We start from the raw sequence: 20,477 nt of genomic DNA on the forward strand, positions 1-20,477 counted from the left end.
TGAATCCATGCATACATAAAAATTTAAGATATAAGAGAAGTGGCATACATTTATTTTTAAAACATATATAAATATATCTGTATATGTTTAACCTATCTCTGAAAGATCATATAAGAAACTCTTAACAGTGGATCGTATGGGTACAATGGCTAGTACATTAGAAGATGTTTAATTGCACTAGTAATCAAAGAAATATTAATTGAAGCAACAATATACCCATCATTTTGGTAAATGTTAGAAAATGAGATAAAACCAAATTCTGGAAAGAGAACATGAATTCTTAGGTGTTGCTAGTAGGCATATAGACTGTTACAGCTATTCTAAAGAGTGATCTGAAATACTCAATTCATGTATGGGTCATACCCTTTTCCCTAGCAATCCCAGTCTTATTCATACATCATTTTGTTTTTCGTTGCTGTTGACTTGCTCAGTCACGTCCGACTCTTTTGTGACCCCATTGACTGTAGCCCCCCAGGCTTCTTTGTCCACAGGATTCTCCAGGCAAGAATACTGGAGTGGATTGCCATTTCTTGCTTCAGGGGATCTTCCTGACCCAGAGATTAAACCCGTGTCTTCTGCATTAGCAGACAGATTTTTTACCACTGAGCCACTAGGGAAAGCCATAGAGGAACTACTAATAAAACATGGGACCATAAATGGATTTATACAAGGGTGTTCCTCACAACAGTGTTCATTATAAAAAGAAACTGGAGTCAACCAACCTGTCCACCATTGAGAACGAGAACTAAAATGTCATAGATGTTATACTACGGAATACAATGGAATAGACAGAAACCCATATAGATCTGTAAAACATAATGATACATGAAAACCAAAATCAACAGAAGCTTGTTAGAATACAGAGATTCCCAGGGTCTACCCCAGACCTAAAAAAATCAGAAATTTTGGGGTGGGGTCTAGCAATTTGTTTTTGAAAAAACCCTCCGGGTAATTATGATGCCTGCGAAGAGTTTGAGAATGACTGAACAGCACCATATATTTATGCAAAACTAAAAAATATTTTTTCCTCAAAAACGTTATATGCTAAAAAGTTATATAATTAATATATGTATCCTGAGGTATATACCAAATACAACACAAAAGTGTACACTTGGGAGAGGGAGTAAGGAAAATAGAGGTCACAGATTAAAAAAAAAAAAACCAGTAGAGGGACTTTTTAGGAAAAACTAGCAATACATATGCCATGACCTGAAGGGCTGAATTCAACCAAGATTTCCTACCTCCTAAAAGGAAAGACATCAAAATTCTGAATCCAGACACTTCTCTGAGTCCTCTACTAATTCACCAGCATCTTCTGCCTATTGATTCCTGAATGAGACTTCTAACCAGTCTCCCTGAACCCACTCTTGGGCTCCTAGAGTCAGTCTACCACATAATAGCTAGAGTAACTGTTCTAAAACATGAATGGAAGTTTTATCACTGCCATGCTTAAAAAACAAAAAGCATATAAACAAAAAAAGCTCTAGAGGATTTTCATTGCGTTCAGAATAAAACCCAAACTCTACCATGGTTTGCAAAGCCTGACATCATGCAACCCCTGCCTATCTCTCTGATGCACCATCCACATTGTCCCCTTACTCATTTTGTCTAGCCACGCTGACCTTGCTTCTGTTCCTGAGCTGTCTTAGGCTCGTTCCTTCCTCAGAGCTCTACTTGGCCTCTGCCTGGAAGGTACTCGCCCCACCTCTATTTACGGGTGGCTCATTCTCTCAGGTCATTCACATTTTCTATTCAAATGTTACCTCTTCAAGTAGAACTTCCCTGACCTCCAACTAAATTGAAAGTGAAAGTGTTAGTTGCTTGCTGCTGCTTGCTGCTAAGTCGATTCAATCGTGTCCGACTCTGTGCGACCCCTAGACGGCAGCCCACCAGGCTCCCCCGTCCCTGGGATTCTCCAGGCAAGAACACTGGAGTGGGTTGCCAGTTCTTTCTCCAATGCATGAAAGTGAAAAGTGAAAGTGAAGTCGCTCAGTCGTGTCTGACTCTTAGCGACCCCATGGACTGCAGCCTACCAGGCTCCTCCATCCATGGGATTTTCCAGGCAAAGAGTACTGGAGTGGGTTGCCATTGCCTTCTCCGGTTAGTTGCTTAGTCACGTCCAACTCTTTGTGACTCCCTGGACTGTAGCCTGTCAGGTTCCTGTGTCCATGGGATTCTCCAGGCAAGAGTATTGGAGTGGGCAGCCATTCCTTTCTCCAGAACTTCCTGACCCAGCGATCGAATGTGGGTCTCCTGCATTGCAGGTGGATTCTTTACCATCAGAGCTACCAGGGAAGCCCCAAATGAGCTACTCCTGTCCCCTTTAGTCCTTTACCCTGACTTGATTTTCATGGACACTAAACAAATATAAAGATGCTGTCTCTCTTACTAGAAAACACAAGAAAGGACTTGGTTATGCTTGTTTATCTTCACATCCCCAGAATGATAACAATGTCTCTCAACTTATGTACTATTAACATAAACAATTCTTTGTTGCAGGATGCTTTGCATGCCTGTGTGCTAAGTTGCTTAGTCATGTCTGACTCTTTGCGACCCCATGACTGTAGCTCGCCAAGTAGAACTTTATGTGACAAACCATTCATGTCATTGTACATAATTATATCTGTAGTATAATTTCACAAAAAGTGAAATTGTTAGATCAAAATATGTGTATGTTTTAAGGAAGATAATGCAAAACAACCATTATAAAATGTAAACACACAGACACATACAAATATAATTAGATAGCTTTTCCCTTTTGGGGCCTGACTTCCATTTGCAACATACCAACTTTCACAATATTCCAAGGAAAAATTAGATTAAATTCATATATAAACATAGAAAGCACTTTCTCTTTTCTATACTTACCTTTCCAAGAACGTGATATACCTTTGGATTTATTTGGTCCTTATTTCTGCCTTCTGAAATGACCAACTAACCTTTCTGAAGTAATGAGCTATAAAAAGCACAATGCACATCCACTCTACAATGTAATTCGGTTGGTATACTTCTTGGCCCCTAATTTCAAGTTTTATTCCCTTGTACTATAGATCAGGATACAATTTTATGATTTTTTGTACACAACAAAGAAAGGTCATGATTATCAAAAGATCTCTTTATATACTACTGGGTAAAAGAGGATCCCATGTTTACTTAGACTAACCACCTAGTACCAGGGAGTGGACTGCCACGACTGGCTCAAACCAGCCAGAAGAATTCATCCCCTTGGGCTGGGATAAGGGCTTTCCCTCCCCAGCATTGAAAGTTCTCCCTGAACCCCCAATCCCATTTTTTGAACAAAACAAGGACTTTGCTAGTAAGGAATAGGAAGAGAAAAAGTAGACAATAAGCAGTACCTGCTACAAACTGAATTATCCAAAGAGGAATGGTGAAATAAATTATGGTATTTATGCCGCTGATCACGTTTTTAGAGAAATTTTAATGACAGAGAAAAGTGTTCTCAACACAACGTTCAGGAGGGGGAAATGATTACAAAAGAGAACGTACAAAACAATCTCAACTTTCTTTGAAAATTGTATATACATGTAAAAGGAGAAAAAAATGCAAGGAAATATAACAAAATAGTAACAGTAATTATTTCATTTATAAATGTTTTTGTTAGATTCTGCATTTCCCAATTTTTCTACCCCAAAAAATGACTATTTATAACAAAAAATTGTCATCAGGGCTCCATTACCTTATTTTCCTGTTTGACAAACATAACATTCATGTTTATCAAGCACATTGATAAAAAATTATTGTTCAATTATATACTTATATCATGTTGGACTAAGCTGTAGCTTACAGAAATCTATAACCTTATTGGTTTATAAGTGACTTCCAACTAACACCAGATATCTCCTACAGTTTAATTTTAAAACTGGTGTGATACAGCACTGTCACTTTAAAGTTTTGATTAATTTATATCTTAAACTACTCCAGAAAAACACTTTAAGGTAGCCAAACATCAAGTAACAAGATAAAGCCAAATACAACCTATGATTTATTAACATCCATTCAACCAACAAATACTGAGTGCCTGCTGCTGCTGCTGCTGCGTCACTTCAGTCGTGTCTGACTCTGTGTGACCCCACAGACAGCAGCCCACCATCCCTGGGATTCTCCAGGTTAAGAACACTGGAGTGGGTTGCCATTTCCTTCTCCAATGCATGAAAGTGAAAAGTGAAAGGGAAGGCGCTCAGTCGTGCCTACAATGTGTCAAAACCTAACAGAGAGATTTCCCTGGTAATCCGGCAGGTAAGACTCTGTGCTCCCAATGCAGGGGCAGTCTGGAGGCAAGGCATTTAGAATTTGGGATACTGGCAAGACAACCCTGAGGTTTTCTGACTCATGAATTTAGACTGTCTAACTGAAGAGTAAGATCCATTTCTCCTGTTTCTTGTTTTTTTGGCAGCTTTAGAACCACAGCTGCTTCTCTTGTTAAGAACCAGGTGACATGGTTGACTTGTATTTAGCAGACATGCTGCATGAACAATAAACCTTTAGCCACCAGAAGCGTACTTAGTTCAGTGAGCCCCCGCTGTGAGGGAGAGGCAGAACTGAGGACTGCGAGAACAACAAGCGGACTCGATGTCTCATCTCAAACCTACTCTGGGGACACAATAATTCAGTTACCTGAACTATTTCAAAAGCTACTTTTCTTTGCCGACCACATACAGCTGAATCAATAGACATTAAATATGAATGTACTAAGTCCTTCTGCTAGCTTTTTAAAAAGTATTTATTTAGGTCTTAGTTGCAGCATGCAAGATTTTCGATCTTTGTTGCGGTGTGGTTTGTGGGATCTAGTTCCCTGACCAGGGATAGAACCTGGGCCCCCTGCACTGGGAGCATAGAATCTTAACCAATGGACCACCAGAGAAGTCCCTCTGTTAGGTTTTAAAATAGTTTTATTTTTCATATGTAAAAGCTTATATTAATACTTTGTTTTAAATCTAACCATTTTTCTGTCATCATACAGTTTTCAAAATATACAAATTGTGAGTTTTCATTAACTTCATTAACTGTAATTATTTTTCCTTCAATGAACATGTACTTACTATGTGCAATAGTATCAGAAATTATTCCTACAATAGGTTAAATGCCTGATTATTTAGCATTGGCAGTTAATCTATGCATTCAGTGTAGCCCAACAGCTTATGGTTTTACAATTAAGGTAAGCTAATCCAAACCCCATTTAGGGTGAAAAGCAATTTAAGTTATTTATATATAGCCTGTACACTACCTCCAAAGAGGAAAGGTTGGTAAACACTTAAGTTGTTTGCAAAACTGGGTTAATACAGCCTTCCACATGTCAGATTTTTACTGGCAAATAAAAGAAATAGTTTTTTAATATCAATTTCTATCATTTTACTTAATGAAAGTAACAAAGTTTATAAATCCTGCAAGTGTTCATTTTAATTTCTTCTACTGAAGAAAGAAAATTAAAAAATCTTAAGAATACAATATGATAGTTTCAATATATCCAGTTTAATATTTACCTCTATACTGAAATAGCCTCTGTCCACGTAGTCACCCAGGAAGAGGTAGCGTGTATTACTAGGTGATCCTCCAACTTCAAACAACTTCATCAGGTCAAAGAATTGTCCATGAATGTCACCACATACTAGGAGGGAAAAAAGACATAAGGTGAGGTGAAAAATTATGTTTTAGAAGAGAAAGAGCATTACACTGTTAAGACCACAGTTTAACTTTTAACTTAAATCATTCTAGCTTTTGACTGGACTGCTTGATAACTGCAGGTAATCTATCAATTTGAAACAGTCCTACTGGAAATATTAGACATTTTAAATTGTATTTCTTCAATGAAAAATAAACATATCAAACAATCGTGAGACTGCTCACAATTCCTAGAATAATTATTACACATTTTAGTCGATGATGATTTGTAATCATTCCTCAAACTAGCTCAAATCTGTAGTCATTCCTCAATCTAGCGCAAATCTAAGTGCCACCGTGCAGACCCTTCTCATACCCGTGACTGGAGCATCTACTTCTATCATAGTCTTCTCTTGTCTCAGTATGGCAGCCCCATCATTGATTATTTTTAAGGCTACTTCCTCTTCCAGTCGCCCTTCCTTCACCAAATGGTTTTTCAAAACATCAATTTTAGGTTTCCCATTCTCAAATACTTCCTTCAAAGAAAGCCGCTGGGTCGGAGGAAAGGGGACAGCTAGAAAGAAAAGAAAAAAAAAATTTAAACAGCTGAAGATATAGAAAACCCCCATAAACACATCACTTTTACATAACAAATTAAGTCTAAAACATCACCATGATTTAACATCCACAGCACCAGAACTACATGGGGAAAAAAACTAAAGATACTATATATTATAGATGATTGATTCTAATTTTTTAGAAGGCCACAAAGTCATTTAAAAGATCTAGAGGTGTATAAATTATGCCTTACATATAAACATGAAACACTTGATTCAGTAAATAAGCTAACAGTGAGACAATGAATATATTTTTTCTATGAAAAAGTATTCAAAAAGAAACTACGGTTTAAAAAATGAAGGACAAGAAACCACAACACTACTAAAAATGCATTTATTTCCTTCAAAGAATAGACATAATGAAGCCATGTCTTGGAAGTTTGACTTCAGTTCCTATTTAGGGGAATCATAAATGTATGATTTTACTACTAATGCAATGTATGATTCTATTATTAATAATACATACACAAGTGTATGTATGTATTATTAAAAGGTGAAAGTGAAAGTCACTCAGTTGTGTCCGACTCTTTGTGACCCCACGGACTATATAGTCCATGGAATTCTCCAGGCCAGGATACTGGAGTGGGTAGCCTTTCCCTTCTCCAGGGGATCTTCCCAACCCAGGAATCAAACCCAGGTCTCCTGCATTGCAGGCGGATTCTTTTACCAGCTGAGCCACAAGAGAAGCCCTATTAAAAGGTAGTCGCTTAAAATATTAGTCATAATAAGAACACAACTAACAGAATGGAGCTCTTTCACAAAATAACTTGCTATAGTAACAGAGCACAAACTTAAGAAAAATAGATATGGGAGGCCTAGTTTTGTTTTCTAATCTGGAAATGCTAACAACTAACTTCAGTTTACACTAGATATAAAGATTATATACAACATCACAGTAAATCAGTAACTTGAACAGAAAAAAATTTTTGATGTTTTAAAACTGGCTATCACCTCTTTTTTTACCTATCTTTAAAACAGTCTACTTTTAGATTTCCTGTGACCTATAGCCATAAGTCTATAAACCATACATTTTAAAGAAGAGGTTCATGTTATTTCTTTTCCATTTTTGGTCACATGGGATCCAAGTTACCTGACCAGGGATCAAACCCGTGCCCCGTGAACCAGGAGCACAGAGTCCCAACCACTGTACTGCTGGGGAAGTCCCAACAGAGGGGTTCATTTTAATCTGTGCTTATGTCTGATGATTTCACTTCTAGCTTTATGGAAGTGTTATTAAGAACCAACTTCTACAGGCACTTACACAATTTTAAACTTGCTCTAGCCATACCATTTTGTATTATTCAAAAGTAAAGAAAGTCCTATAGTAGGTTTTGTAATACTCTTGGCTGCAACTTGGCTCATTTTGACTATTCAAAGCCCACTGAAAGAAATCATAGTAGCTATCCAACCGGCAAATATTACACTGAGACAGGGGATGACATGCTGCTGCTGCTGCTGCTAAGTCGCTTCAGTCGTGTCCAACTCTGTGCGACCCCATAGACGGCAGCCCACCAGGCTCTCCCGTCCCTGGGATTCTCCAGGCAAGAACACTGGAGTGAGCTGCCATTTCCTTCTCCAATGCATGAAAGTGAAAAGTGAAAGTGAAATCGCTCAGTCATGTCTGACTCTTAGTGACCCCATGGACTACAGCCTACCAGGCTCCTCCATCCGTGGGATTTTCCAAGCAAGAGTACTGGAGTGGGTTGCCATTGCCTTCTCCGGAAGGGGACCACATACACCCCAGTTTACTCAAGACAGTCCTAGATTTCAGTCATTCTCCTAGTGTAACTGTTAACAGCATCCCCTTTCACTCTCAAACCACCTCAATTTGGAGGACAAATTTAGTGTTAACTTGTGTGATTCATACCATACACCAATATACTATCTTAATAGGATAATCTACATCTATTATAAGACAAAAATATTATGATGGGTTTTTTATTCACTCATCTAGTGAGTCTATAAAACAGGGTAAAGGTTAGTCCTGAACAAGTTTACTTACATTTTTACTAAAATAGCAATGGTACTATGGTTGTGTTAAATAATAATAATAAACCTTTTGTATTTTAGTGATTCTTACTGAAATATTTTTAAATGAAGGTAAATGCTATTTGGGATTTGCTTCAAAATTATGGGAGAAACAAGCAATAGTATAGAGTAGGCACAGCGTGTGGCGTAAGCCCTCTTGGAGGAGGTTGCCATTAGACCCACTACAGAGCCATCAAGCAGGTGACCCATTTTTTCCAGTAGTCATGTATGGATGTGAGAGGTGGACCATAAGAAAGCTGAGAGCTGAAGAACTGATGCTTTCAAACTGTGGTGTTGGAGAAGACTCTTGAGAGTCCCTTGGACTGCAAGGAGATCAAATCAGTCAATCCCAAAGTAGATTAACCGTGAATATTCCTTGGAAGGACTGATGCTGAAGCTGAAGCTCCAATACTATGGCCACCTGATGCGAAGAGCCGACTCACTGGAAAAGACCCTGATACTGGGAAAGATTGAGGGCAGGAAGAGAAGGGAGCAACAGAGGATGAGATAGTTAGATAGCATCACTGATTCAGTTGATATGAATTTTGAACAAAGTCCAGAAGTGAAGAACGGGGGAGCCTGGTGTGCTGCACTCCATGGGGTTGCAAAGCTCATGCCCACTAAGCTCAGATAATCAGCACCTTCATTCTCAGTCATCACACAGGCACAGTTTACTCGTCTTCGTGTCCTTACTCCCAGCCCTTATGTGGCCACATGGATACAAGGAGTGCAGAATTTCTGAGTGGAAAAAAAGGGGATCTAGAGAAATGCTTCATAAACTGTCTTGGGAACTGCCCCCACCCTAGCACCAACAGGTAGAAAACTAAACTTTGTAAAATGCAGTAAAAATAAATTACTAGAAAAATAATCACAGGCACAGATGTTGTGCTGATGTCGAGCTGCTATGAAAGTTTTTAAATGCTCACTACTCTCTGTACTTACTTCACTTAGCACCAATTGGTGGACAGACACTGGTTCACAGACCACACTTTCTAAGTCAGACTGGTTTGGATAAATATGGATTTAGCGGAACAAGAATAAGACTAGAATGAAAACTTAAATATTATGTATATACATGTGTTCAAGCCCAAGTTTGAGTTTTAACAAGTTTCAAACTGCCTTTAATGACCTACAGAATTTCACTGATTAAAAAAATACAATCTAAGCACTTGGACTCTGAAGTTTAAGCTTCTAACATCTTACCCATGCTTTAAACTATGAAGTATTTAGACTGTAACACTGAGGTTTAGTACTTGTATCCTTTCAAGTCATAAATAAACCATATGCCGCCAGACATAGAAGTTCCCCTTCTTCATTTCTGTGGCTGTGTTGCCTCTTTATTCCATTTCTAAACCTATCATCCTTCCAAAACCAAGTCTTAGGACAATTTTTCAAATTTCCAAGAAAAGATACTCAAGTGTAATTACAAGAGTAATAAGTAATTCCAGACATTTTATTTGTTAAAAAAATTATGCTAGCCAAAGTAGGCATTTTAATTTTTTTTCTAAATATATATATGTTTTATTGAAGTACAGTTGACTTACAATGTTTCAGGACCAAATTAGGCGTTTTTAAATGAAAGAATCAAAATGTCGGTAGTGCCAGCACTCAAGTTATTGCTTTACTGGTTATTTCATATTGTCACTTGGGGGACTGGATCCTTTATTTTTAACCTAGGCTCATCATTTTAAAAGCTACAATCCTTATCAACAAGAAAGCGGGTTAATAGAGGGATTAAAGGGTCTCAAAACGCAAGCATAGAGTTAAAAAAATTTTGACTATGAATCAAAACGTCATTTACCCAGAAATATGATAATTTAGGGGTTAACAAACTACAGTACACTTTTTTTGGGGGGGGAGAGGAGGTTCTTGTTATTCAAAGATGACTGGTACTAGAAAAGGCCACTTAGGCCTTCCCTGGTGGCTAGGAATCCACCTGCCAATGCAGGAAACAAGGTTCAATTCCAGGTCCGGGAGGATCCCACATGCCATGGAGCAACTAAGCCCATGCGCCACAACTACTGAGCCCGCGCTCCAGAGCCCACGAGCTGCAGCTACTGAGCCCACGAGCTGCGGCTACTGAGCCCACACACCACAGCTCCTGCACGCTCTCAGGCCTGTGAGCCACAGCTACTAGAGACTGTGCTCCACAACTAGAGAAGCCACCACAGTGAGGAACTAGGCAGCAGCTCTTGCTCATCACGACTAGAGAAAGCCCACGCAAGGCAACGGAGATCCAGCGCAACCAAAAATAAATAATAATTAAGTAATTGTTTAAAAAAGAACAGGCTACTTAAAGTGTATCCACATTAAAAAAAAATAGTCATAAAAAACAGTGGAGGGAAATCATTCAGCTTTTTATCTTTAAAAATAAGGGACTTTCCTAGTGGTCCAGTGGCTAAGATTCTGTGCTCCCAATGCAGGAATCCTGGGTTCAATTCCTGGTCAGGGAACTAGATCCCACATGCCAACTAAAGATCATGTGTGTCAAAACTTAAGACCCAGCACAGCCAAATACATAAATAAATGAGAAAGTAAAAACTGTAGAAATGACTTTATTTCATAATTAAACTAGCTGCAACATGATTATAAAGGGAGTTGTTTGTACAAATACAACCAAGAATTTCAACATAAACCTTCTGAAAACTGATGAGCCCTCCAGACTCTTAAATCCCACAGTCTATTTAACATCTACTCAGATGTCTAAGAGGCATGTACAATTTAACATGTTATGGAAAGAACCTGTGTGTCCATTGATGGATGAACAAAGATGTTATGGTACATACGTACACAATGGAGTATTATTCAGCCTTAAAAAATGAGAAAGTCTTATAATTTGCAACAATATGGATGGATTTGAAGGCATCATGCTAAAAGTGAAATATGTCAGGCAAAGAAAGACAAAATCCTGTATGGTAGCACTTACATATGGAATCTAAAAACGATTCTCATAGAACAGGAGATCAGACTCACAGTTACCAAAGGAGAAGGGTGGGAGGAGGGAGAAATGGAGGAAAGGGGTAGCAAGATACAAATTTTCAGTGAAAAGGTAAATAAGCACTAGGAATGTAAGGTACTGTAATGGTAATAGCTAACACTGCTGTATAATATATAAGAAAGTTAAGAGAATAAATCTTAAGAGTTTTCATTGTTGTTATTATTGTTCAGCTGCTAAGCCATGATGGACTCTTTGCAACCCCTTGGACTGCAGAGTCAGGTTCCTCTGCCCTTCACTATCTCCCTGAGTTTGCTCAAACTCATGTCCATTGAGTCAGTGATGCCATCCAACCATCTCATCCTCTGTTGCCCCCTTCTCCTCCTGCCCTCAATCTTTCCTAGCATCAGGGTCTTTTCCAATGAGTCAGCGGCTCCTTATGTAAGATTATGTAACTCAGAGAATCAAACTTCCACTCATGTACACGTCTTCCATTTCAGTTCCTTCTCAATCCTAAGAAAAGCATTAATAGAAGGATTTTTTTCACCCCACTGTTAAAACAGAATCATTGTTGACATGGTTGATGACCAAATCCAAATCACATTTTGGACACTTTGCAAGGAATATTACAAAACAAAGCATTTGTCTTTGCCTCATCTCTCTCCTCAAAAGTAGAAGCACAGTAAGTAATAAAACAAACTATTTTCATCACCAAGTAAATAGTGATTTTCTGTATTCTTTAATAATTCATATAGCGAATGCCCAGTCTATTAATGTTTCAGCAGGAAAATACCGCACTGAGACCTCTATCAGTCTGCATCTTCGGGTAGGACATTTTAGCATTCTAGTCCGTCCCAGGTGATGCCAGTTGTAAAGAATCTGCCAGTGCAGGAGATGTAAGAGACACAGTTCCATCCCTCGGTCAGCAAGATCCCCTGGTGTAGGAAATGGCAACCCATCCCAGTATTCTTGCCTGGAAAATTCCATGGACAGAGGAACCTGGCAGGCTACAGTCCATGGGGTCACAAAGAATGGGACATGACTGAGGGACTGAGCATAGTCAGTCTAAGAAGTCAGGAGAAGAGGGGAGAGGAGGCACATGGTGCTCTCTTTCACTCTCTAAGTCTGGAACGTTCTTTAAAGACCTCTTTTCAAAGCACTTTCTTTTTCTGAGCTGCTATTCCCCAGAGGGAGCCAGGGTCATGGCATCTTGTCTCAAGAAGCAAGAGGGAAGTAGAGCCAATGGAAACACCACTGTCCTTGGTCCATGGATGGCATTAAAATATAAGGTAGGGTGAAAACTCAGCTGTCAGGGACTCAGAGGGAGTGAGTCAATTTGAAAAGACAATGGAATTCTCTTTTTCCCACAAAATAGTGATTATACATATATATATATGTGTGTGTGTGTGTGTGTATATATATATATGTACATATGCATGTAAAATTTTTTAAATAAAAAACTTATTTATGAATTTAAAATTCACCCAGAATTAACAAAGTCACTTTTAAAGATTAAGATACAAAAAAACTCCTGGGTGATAAGTAATACACCAAATATCTTTTATTTAAAATTGTTAAGTGTCCCAGTGTTAACTCTGTTTAAAAATAAATTCATATAATATGATCTAAATTGTGACTAAATAATGCATTAGACCTGGGCTTCCCTGGTGGGTCAGAGGTTAAAGGATCTGCCTGCAATGTGGGAGACCTGGGTTCAATCCCTGGGTCGGGAAGATCCCCTGGAGAAGGAAATGGCAACCCACTCCAGTATTCTTGCCTGGAGAATCCCATGGACGGAGGAGCCTGGTGGGCTACAGTCCACGGGGTTGCAAAGAGTCGGACACGACTGAGCTACTTCACTTTCACTTTCAATGCATTAGACAAGGCAGTAAAGAAATATACCCAAGTATTAGTGCTAGGTAACAAGATTTTAAATTATCTTATTTTTCCAGCTTGCCTATTTTTTAAATTTTCTCCAATTACCCTGTATCACTTCTATAATCAAAAAATATATATATATAAGAAGTTAGTATATAATTATTTTGTACATTACATGAGCATACTGATATTCTTTTTAGTGAACAATAAAAATTAGAAGAATAGGATGAAAGTATGTGTTTGGACTACAGATGGCTTTTTTTTCCCTATCTGCTTTGCCCTACATTTTTCCAAGTTTTTATTTAAAAAATTTACTAAAAGAAAACTAAGAAATGCCAAAGGCAAAAAAGGCAATCCCGTTGTCAATAACCTTCCCTATGCTAATCAGTTTCATACATAAATAAGACTTTTCTCAAATCAGCAGAGCTGTACCCCAAACTGACTCTTAGCAGCGACATTCAAAAATTCAACGTCAAATTTAAGTTACACCTATAAATGACCAAGAGTTACTAAGATGACAAGGAGGAAGCTCTGTGGCTTATGCTTCAAAACACACAAAGGCACTGGGGTGAGTGGGAGATAGACCCCTCAAGATGCCTGGCCCATGGTATCCACACACCTTCTCCCAGTTACTCCATCAAACCACAGTGTAGGTACTGCTGGAAGGAAGGAAGTCTGAAAGCGTAAGTAAGGTCCCATATCAGATGACCTTAAAATAGGAGATTGTCCAGGTACACCTGACCTAAGCACAGGAGACCTTTGCATCTGGATCTAGAGGTTAGACATAGGAGTTGAGAGATCTGAAACATGAAAAGGATTCGACGTATAAGTTCTCCATCGTTAGCTTGGAGAGAGAGGAGGCCATGGAATAAGGAATGAAGGCAGCCTCTAGGAGCAAGGAGTGGCCCCCAGATAAAAATACAGACTTCATTCCTACTACCACAAGGAACTATCAATAACCTGAACGTGCTAATGTCAGATTCTTCCCCGAGCCTCCACATTTAAACTCACCCTGGTGGGCACTTTGATTTCAGCCTTTGAGCTGTTGAGCAGAGAAGTCTATGCCATGAATGTACCTCTGAGCCACACAACTTTGAGCTAAAAAAATCATTGTTTTAAGCCACTAAGTTTTTGATAATTTGTTACACAGCAGTGGAAAACTACTATTGAATTCTTGAAGTCAAAGTTTTTTCCTTAGACTGTTCAACAATCACAAATACACTTTTATACGCACAAGAAACTAACATGAGACACCTCTCAGAATCGAAACAGAAGTCCCAACTTATAACTGTACTATGACTCAAAGGACAAATAAAGTGAGCCAAACCAAACCACAACATACATCACAGACTATCTGAGCTCAAACTTTCTCACACCAGATGTTTCAGATCTGTATGTTTCAAGATAAGACCCCAGGTAAAGTAATTTAACAGCAACTCTGCATAGACACCAGATCGGATCTGATACCATGGATAGAGGAGCCTGGCGGGCTACAGTCCATAGGGTCAAAAAGAGTCAGATAAAACTGAGCGACTAAGCACAGCACAGGAGATACAAAGAGGCTTTCCTGGTGGTTCAGTGGTAAAGAATCCATCTGCCATTTCAGGAGACACAGGTTCAATCCCTGGGTCAGGAAGATCCCCTGTAGGAGGAAATGGCAACCCATTCCAGTATTCTTGCCTGGAAAATCCCATGAACAGAGGAGCCTGGGTAGACTACAGTCCATGGGGCTGCAAAGAGTCGGACACCAATGAACTTAGCATTCACACAGGCAGGAGACACAAAACCTGGAAAAGACTAATTGGCATTACCCTAAAGAGAATTTAGAGACCAATTAATCCACAGGCAATAAAAGCCCTTTTAATTTGTAACTCTCTGAAAGTTATAAGATTACTCATTTCTAATACCCTCACTATTCCCCTCTCATTCAACCTTTAACTCTTAACAATGTCTTTTGTTATTGATTTTGAAAGAACGTAAAAGAATCCATGTAAAGACACGGAAATGTGAATGCATAGTATCAGATATGTTTTTGGTTATCTAGAAATAAAGAGAATAATCTTGTATTTTAGAATAAGAAATGTCTGTCTCACCACAAAAAAAATATGGTCATTATACGGTATTTATATGTTGTCAGCTAACACCATTGTGGTAAATAATCATTTTGCAGAATATAACTATATCAAATTAACATATTATACACCTTAAACTCACAAAATTATATATGTCAATTTTATCTTAATAAAGCTGGGAGGGGGGATTTCTGGTTGTATCAAAAATGACAGAGTATAGCTATAGATAAATTAGACAGTAGACCTTAATAAAAGTAGAAAATCTGAGAACTGGTATATTTTATTTGTCTGGGTTTGTACAAAAACAAAACAACCTTCGACAAGAGAAAGAAAATACATCAGAATTTCTGCCAAAACTGGTCAAACGTGAGGGATTTATCATAAAGGAATAAAGGCTTATAAATCCTTTTAATGTAAATGCTTTCATGAGTAATAAATAAAGGAAAACTAGAATTTGATTTTCTTTCTATTAAAAGGGCAAAGTTAGTCTGTGCCAAGAAGACATTCCTTAAATCCTTAAATCCAAGTATCCTGTTAATTCTGTGCTTTTTTTTCTTTTGACAAACTTGTAAGTCTTCTTTTTTTTACATTCCTTACTTTTAGAAAAAAGATGACATTCCTAATAAACAGTGTCACTTATTGCTGTATTTTTAAATATACTGCCTTTAACTACTCCTCACTTTTGGATAGTCACAACTGGTATTTTGTCACACAACAATTCCCTTTGATTTTGTTCTACTCCAAATTCAGAACAATAAAACTGTAAAGATGTCTCTTACGCCTATAATATCTTTGGGTCTACCCAATTAAAGGACCATTAGGTTACACAAAGATTTGATCCTTTACCTTATTAAAAATATTTTTAAAGGATTAATAGAAATTATTAGCTCTGTTTGGCATTCTCCAACTTTTAATTAACTCAAAACTATTGTGAGAGCTCTTTGCTTCATTAAAATGGGGTAAAAAGAAAAAAAAAATCCGACAAATGAAAAGAGTTCAGCCTTCAGCCTTCCTAAGTTAATGATGTATTAATTTAAAATGTGTTAAAGTAGATATGCTTCAATGTTTGTTTATCTTTCAGATTAAACACTGACACAATAGCTGTCGACAAAAGATTTATCTCTAGGTTTAAATAAGCTTGTATTGGTGACATTCCTCGTACATTTTATAGGATAAATCAAAAGGCTTGGATATTTGTCAATATCCTCTCTGTTCAAGACATATTCTTACTTCCAGAATACTCAATGACTGACTCTTTATGAAACTGATTATGTACTTGAACAGAAGATTCCACTCTCTTCCATTCTGATAAGGCTGGTTAATGTTTAATATAATAAATTAAATGAATAAATAAAGCCTGTAGACTCAACACCTACCAGGAGTTTCTGCTTCTTCCTTACATCCACCTAAAGTTCCAGCTATAATCTAAAGATCAACAGTTAACCTTGGGGAGACATGTCAGAAGAACTTTGGTAAAGGTATGTATCATGTACTTGTAACGATTAACACTACATGGAACAAATTAACTACGCATACTGCTGACATCATTGCTATGGCCAGACACTGTGTCTGAGTTAGGATTTCCAGAACTGTTTTGCTCCAAAAGCAGAAGATAACGTGAATAGACCATTTATGTCCAAAATCAACAAAACACAATCTCTCCGATGCCAGAAGCCACTGATTACCGCGCACATTCCATGATTTTGCCCTTTATTCTCTTGGATATTTTCTTCTGTCTCAAGATTCTAGACTGTCAGTAAACACCCTGCCCTTTATTCTTAGTACTACCAAGACCTTTATCCTTGATAATCAACAAATGCAGGACTAATTCCTCAGACACTGGGAAAGGTAAATAATCCATATCCAAATTAAAGGGGAAAAAATGACTTGGTTACCATAGGAAGATCCAGATAGATATGAAATATATGAGACATTATCTCAAGTTTTAACAATAATTACTGAAGTTTTGTCTGTTACAGATGCCATGTGTGTGGTCTCTAGAGTCTTAAATAATGCATTCAGTCATTATCATGCCAAGTGACTCTGACTCAAAAAACAATCATCTAACCTAGAGGGGTGGGATGGGGGGGTGGGAGGGAGGCCCCAGGGGGAAGGGATGTATGTATACATATAGCTGATTCAAGATGTACAGCAGAAACTAACAAAACATTGCAAAACAATTATATTCCAATAAAATAAAAACAAACAAAAAAATCATCTAAGAAAAAGAACAAAACGGCTTGGTGTTTACAGAGGTCAAAATTACTACCATCAAAAGCTTGATAAACACTCACAACCTCTCATGGCACAGATCTTCACTGATCACTCCTAAATGGTAAATCCTCCAGTTTAGTTAAAAAATGATCAGAAGCAAAGAGTGAAAATTGAAACAGAAACCACAAATTGTTCCCAAACTCTAAGAAAAAACACTATGACTTAAAAGTCAGATAAAGTGAACCAAATCAAACCACAATGTGCATTACAGACTATTTAAGCTTTTTTTTTTTTTTGACATTAGCTCATTATGTATGTTCCAGTACTACACAGAAACTGATCTGACAAAAACACCTCAGGGACTCAGGTGTACTAAAGATAAAATCACTGAGCATTCCAGCAAGTCAACTACATCACATAGTGTAGCCAGTCCCCACCCAGACTACTAACTTCCACCCTAAATTCACTCTATGACCAATCTCTGCTTTGAAAATTCTGTGTATCTTCTTTTCTAACTCCCTCCTTCTGAGATGCTCCACCAGTTATTCCAGTACATGTTATTCCTTGCTGCAACAAGCTAAGAGTAACTTCATTTTGATAAGATATAGATGTGCTCCTGGTGGTCTCTGGTAACAGGCTTTAACCTCCCCAAGACAGGGAACTGGTGGCCTAGAATCAGGGATAGGAAGAAGACTTTTATTATACACCTTTTAAAAGTTTATACCATATTACTGTATTACTCACCTAGAGACAGACATCTTGGAGTGCAAAGTCAAGTAGGCCTTAGGAAGCATCACTAAGCTAGTAGAAGTGATGTAATTCCAGCTGAGCTATTTCAAATCCTAAAGCTGATGCTGTTAAAGTGCTGCACTCTATGCCAGCAGATATGGAAAACTCAGCAGTGGCCACAGGACTGGAAAAGGTCAGTTTTCATTCTAATCTCAAAGAAGGGCAATGCCAAAGAATGTTCAAACTACCACACAATTGCACACATCTCACATGCTAGCAAAGTAACGCTCAAAATTGTCCAAGCTAGGCTTCAACAGTACGTGAATGGAAAACTTCCAGATGTTCAAGCTGGATTTAGAAAAGGCAGAGGAACCAGAGATCAAATTGCCTAACATCCATTGGATCACAGGAAAAGCAAGAGAATTTCACAAAAACATCTACTTCTGCTTCATTGATATGCTAAAGCCTTTGACTGTATGGATCACAACAAACTGTGGAAAATTCTTCAAGAGATGGGAATACCGGACCACCATATCTGCCTCTTGAGAAATGTGTATGCAGGTCAAGAAGCAACAGTTAGAACTGGACATGGAACAACAGACTGGTTCCAAATTGGGAAAGGAGTACGTCAAGGCTGTATATTGTCAGCCTGCTTATTTAATTTATATGCAGAGTACATCATGCAAAACGCTGGCCTGGATGAAGCACAAGCTGGAATCAAGGTTGCCAGGAGAAATATCAATAACCTCAGATATGCAGATGACACCACCCTTATGGCAGAAAGCAAAGAAGAACTAAAGAGCCTCTTGATGAAGGTGAAAGAGTAGAGTGAAAAAGCTGGCTTAGAACTCAACATTCAGAAAACGAAGATCATGGCATCTGGTCCCATCACTTCATGGGAAATGGATGGGGAAACAGTGAAAACAGTGTCAGACTTTATTTTTGGGGGCTCCAAAATCACTGCAGATGGTGACTGCAGCCATGAAATTCAAAGATGCTTACTCCTTGGAAGGAAAGTTATGATCAACCTAGATAGCATATTCAAAAGCAGACACATTACTTTGCCAACAATGGTCCGTCTAGTCAAGGCTATGGTTTTTCCAGTGGTCATATATGGACGTGAGAGTTGGACTGTGAAGAAAGCTGAGCGCTGAAGAACTGATCCTTTTGAATTGTGGTGTTGGAGAAGACTCTTGAGAGCCCCTTGGACTGCAAGGAGATCCAACCAGTCCATCCTAAAGGAGATCAGTCCTGGGTGTTCATTGGAGGGACTGGTGTTGAAGCTGAAACTCCAATACTTTGGCCACCTGATGCAGAGAGCTGACTCATTTGAAAAGACCCTGATGCTGGGAAAGTTGAGGGCAGGAGGAGAAGGGGACGACAGAGGATGAGATGGTTGGATGGCATCATTGACACAAGGACATGGGTTTGGATGGACTCTGGGAGTTGGTGATCGACTGGGAGGCCTGGTGTGCTGCGGTTCATGGGGTTGCAAAGAGTCGGACACGACTGAGCAACTAAACTGAACTGAAGTCATCTGCACTAAATCCTAGATTAATTTTAGGGTATAGCTCCCTTAACTTCTTTTTTAAAAATAAGCTTTATTGAGGTGTATTTAGGAACAGTAAACTGTATCCACTAATGTGCACAATTCGATAAAATATGACACGTCTCCATTTGTCAAACCACAGCCACAATCAAGATATGAAACATTTCCATTACGCTTGAAAGACCCTCTCCTCTGACTCCCAGCACCAGACAACCACTGCTCTACTTTCTGTCACTACACATGAATTTTGCACTTTTTATTTTTATATGAATGTAACGGTCCAGTGTATAGTTTTGTGTGTGTCTGGTATTTTTCATTAACATAGTGGTTTTGTGAGTCACCTGTGCTGTTGCATACATCAGTAGTTTGTATCTTTTTATTGCTGACTAGACTCCACTGTGAGGATTTACCATGAGGTCATTCATTTACCCATTGAATACTTCCTGGTTTGGGCTATTATGACCGAAGCTGCTATAAACATTTGTGTACAAATCTTATTTTCATTACTCTTGGGTAAATACCTAGGGCTGGAGTGCCAGAGACGTAAGGCAGGTGTATAATTAACATATGAAGAGGCTGTCGAGCAATCTCCCCCAAGGACTTTTACAACTTTACATTCCCACCAACAGTGCCTGAGAGTTTGTCACTCCACATCCCTGTTAAAACTGGATAGCTGTCCCTTCAATTCAGCCATTCTAATGGATGTGTCATGGCAGTTCATTGTGGTTTTAATTTGTACTTCTTTAATAGCTAAGGATATCAAATATCTTCTTGTCTACTACTGGCTATTTATATATCTTCATTTGCGACTTGTCTGTTCAAATCGTGTCCATTTT

At 38.4% G+C, this 20,477-nt stretch overlaps 1 protein-coding gene across 5 annotated transcripts in view; it reads right to left on the reverse strand.

The window, feature by feature from the left end:
- PPP3CC (protein phosphatase 3 catalytic subunit gamma) overlaps positions 1 to 20,477 on the reverse strand; it is an 86,087-nt gene that overhangs the window by 47,346 nt on the left and 18,264 nt on the right. For all 5 annotated transcript variants that reach the window (XM_070375587.1, XM_014478093.2, XM_070375586.1 and 2 more), the window contains exons 2-3: positions 5,996 to 6,193; positions 5,502 to 5,626 (exon numbers count right to left, since the gene is read on the reverse strand). In XM_070375587.1, the coding sequence (XP_070231688.1) occupies positions 5,502 to 5,626; positions 5,996 to 6,193 (323 nt within the window). The remainder of the gene's footprint in view (positions 1 to 5,501; positions 5,627 to 5,995; positions 6,194 to 20,477) is intronic.

Source organism: Bos mutus, chromosome 8, assembly GCF_027580195.1.
Source record: "Bos mutus isolate GX-2022 chromosome 8, NWIPB_WYAK_1.1, whole genome shotgun sequence".
NCBI lineage: Eukaryota > Metazoa > Chordata > Mammalia > Artiodactyla > Bovidae > Bos > Bos mutus.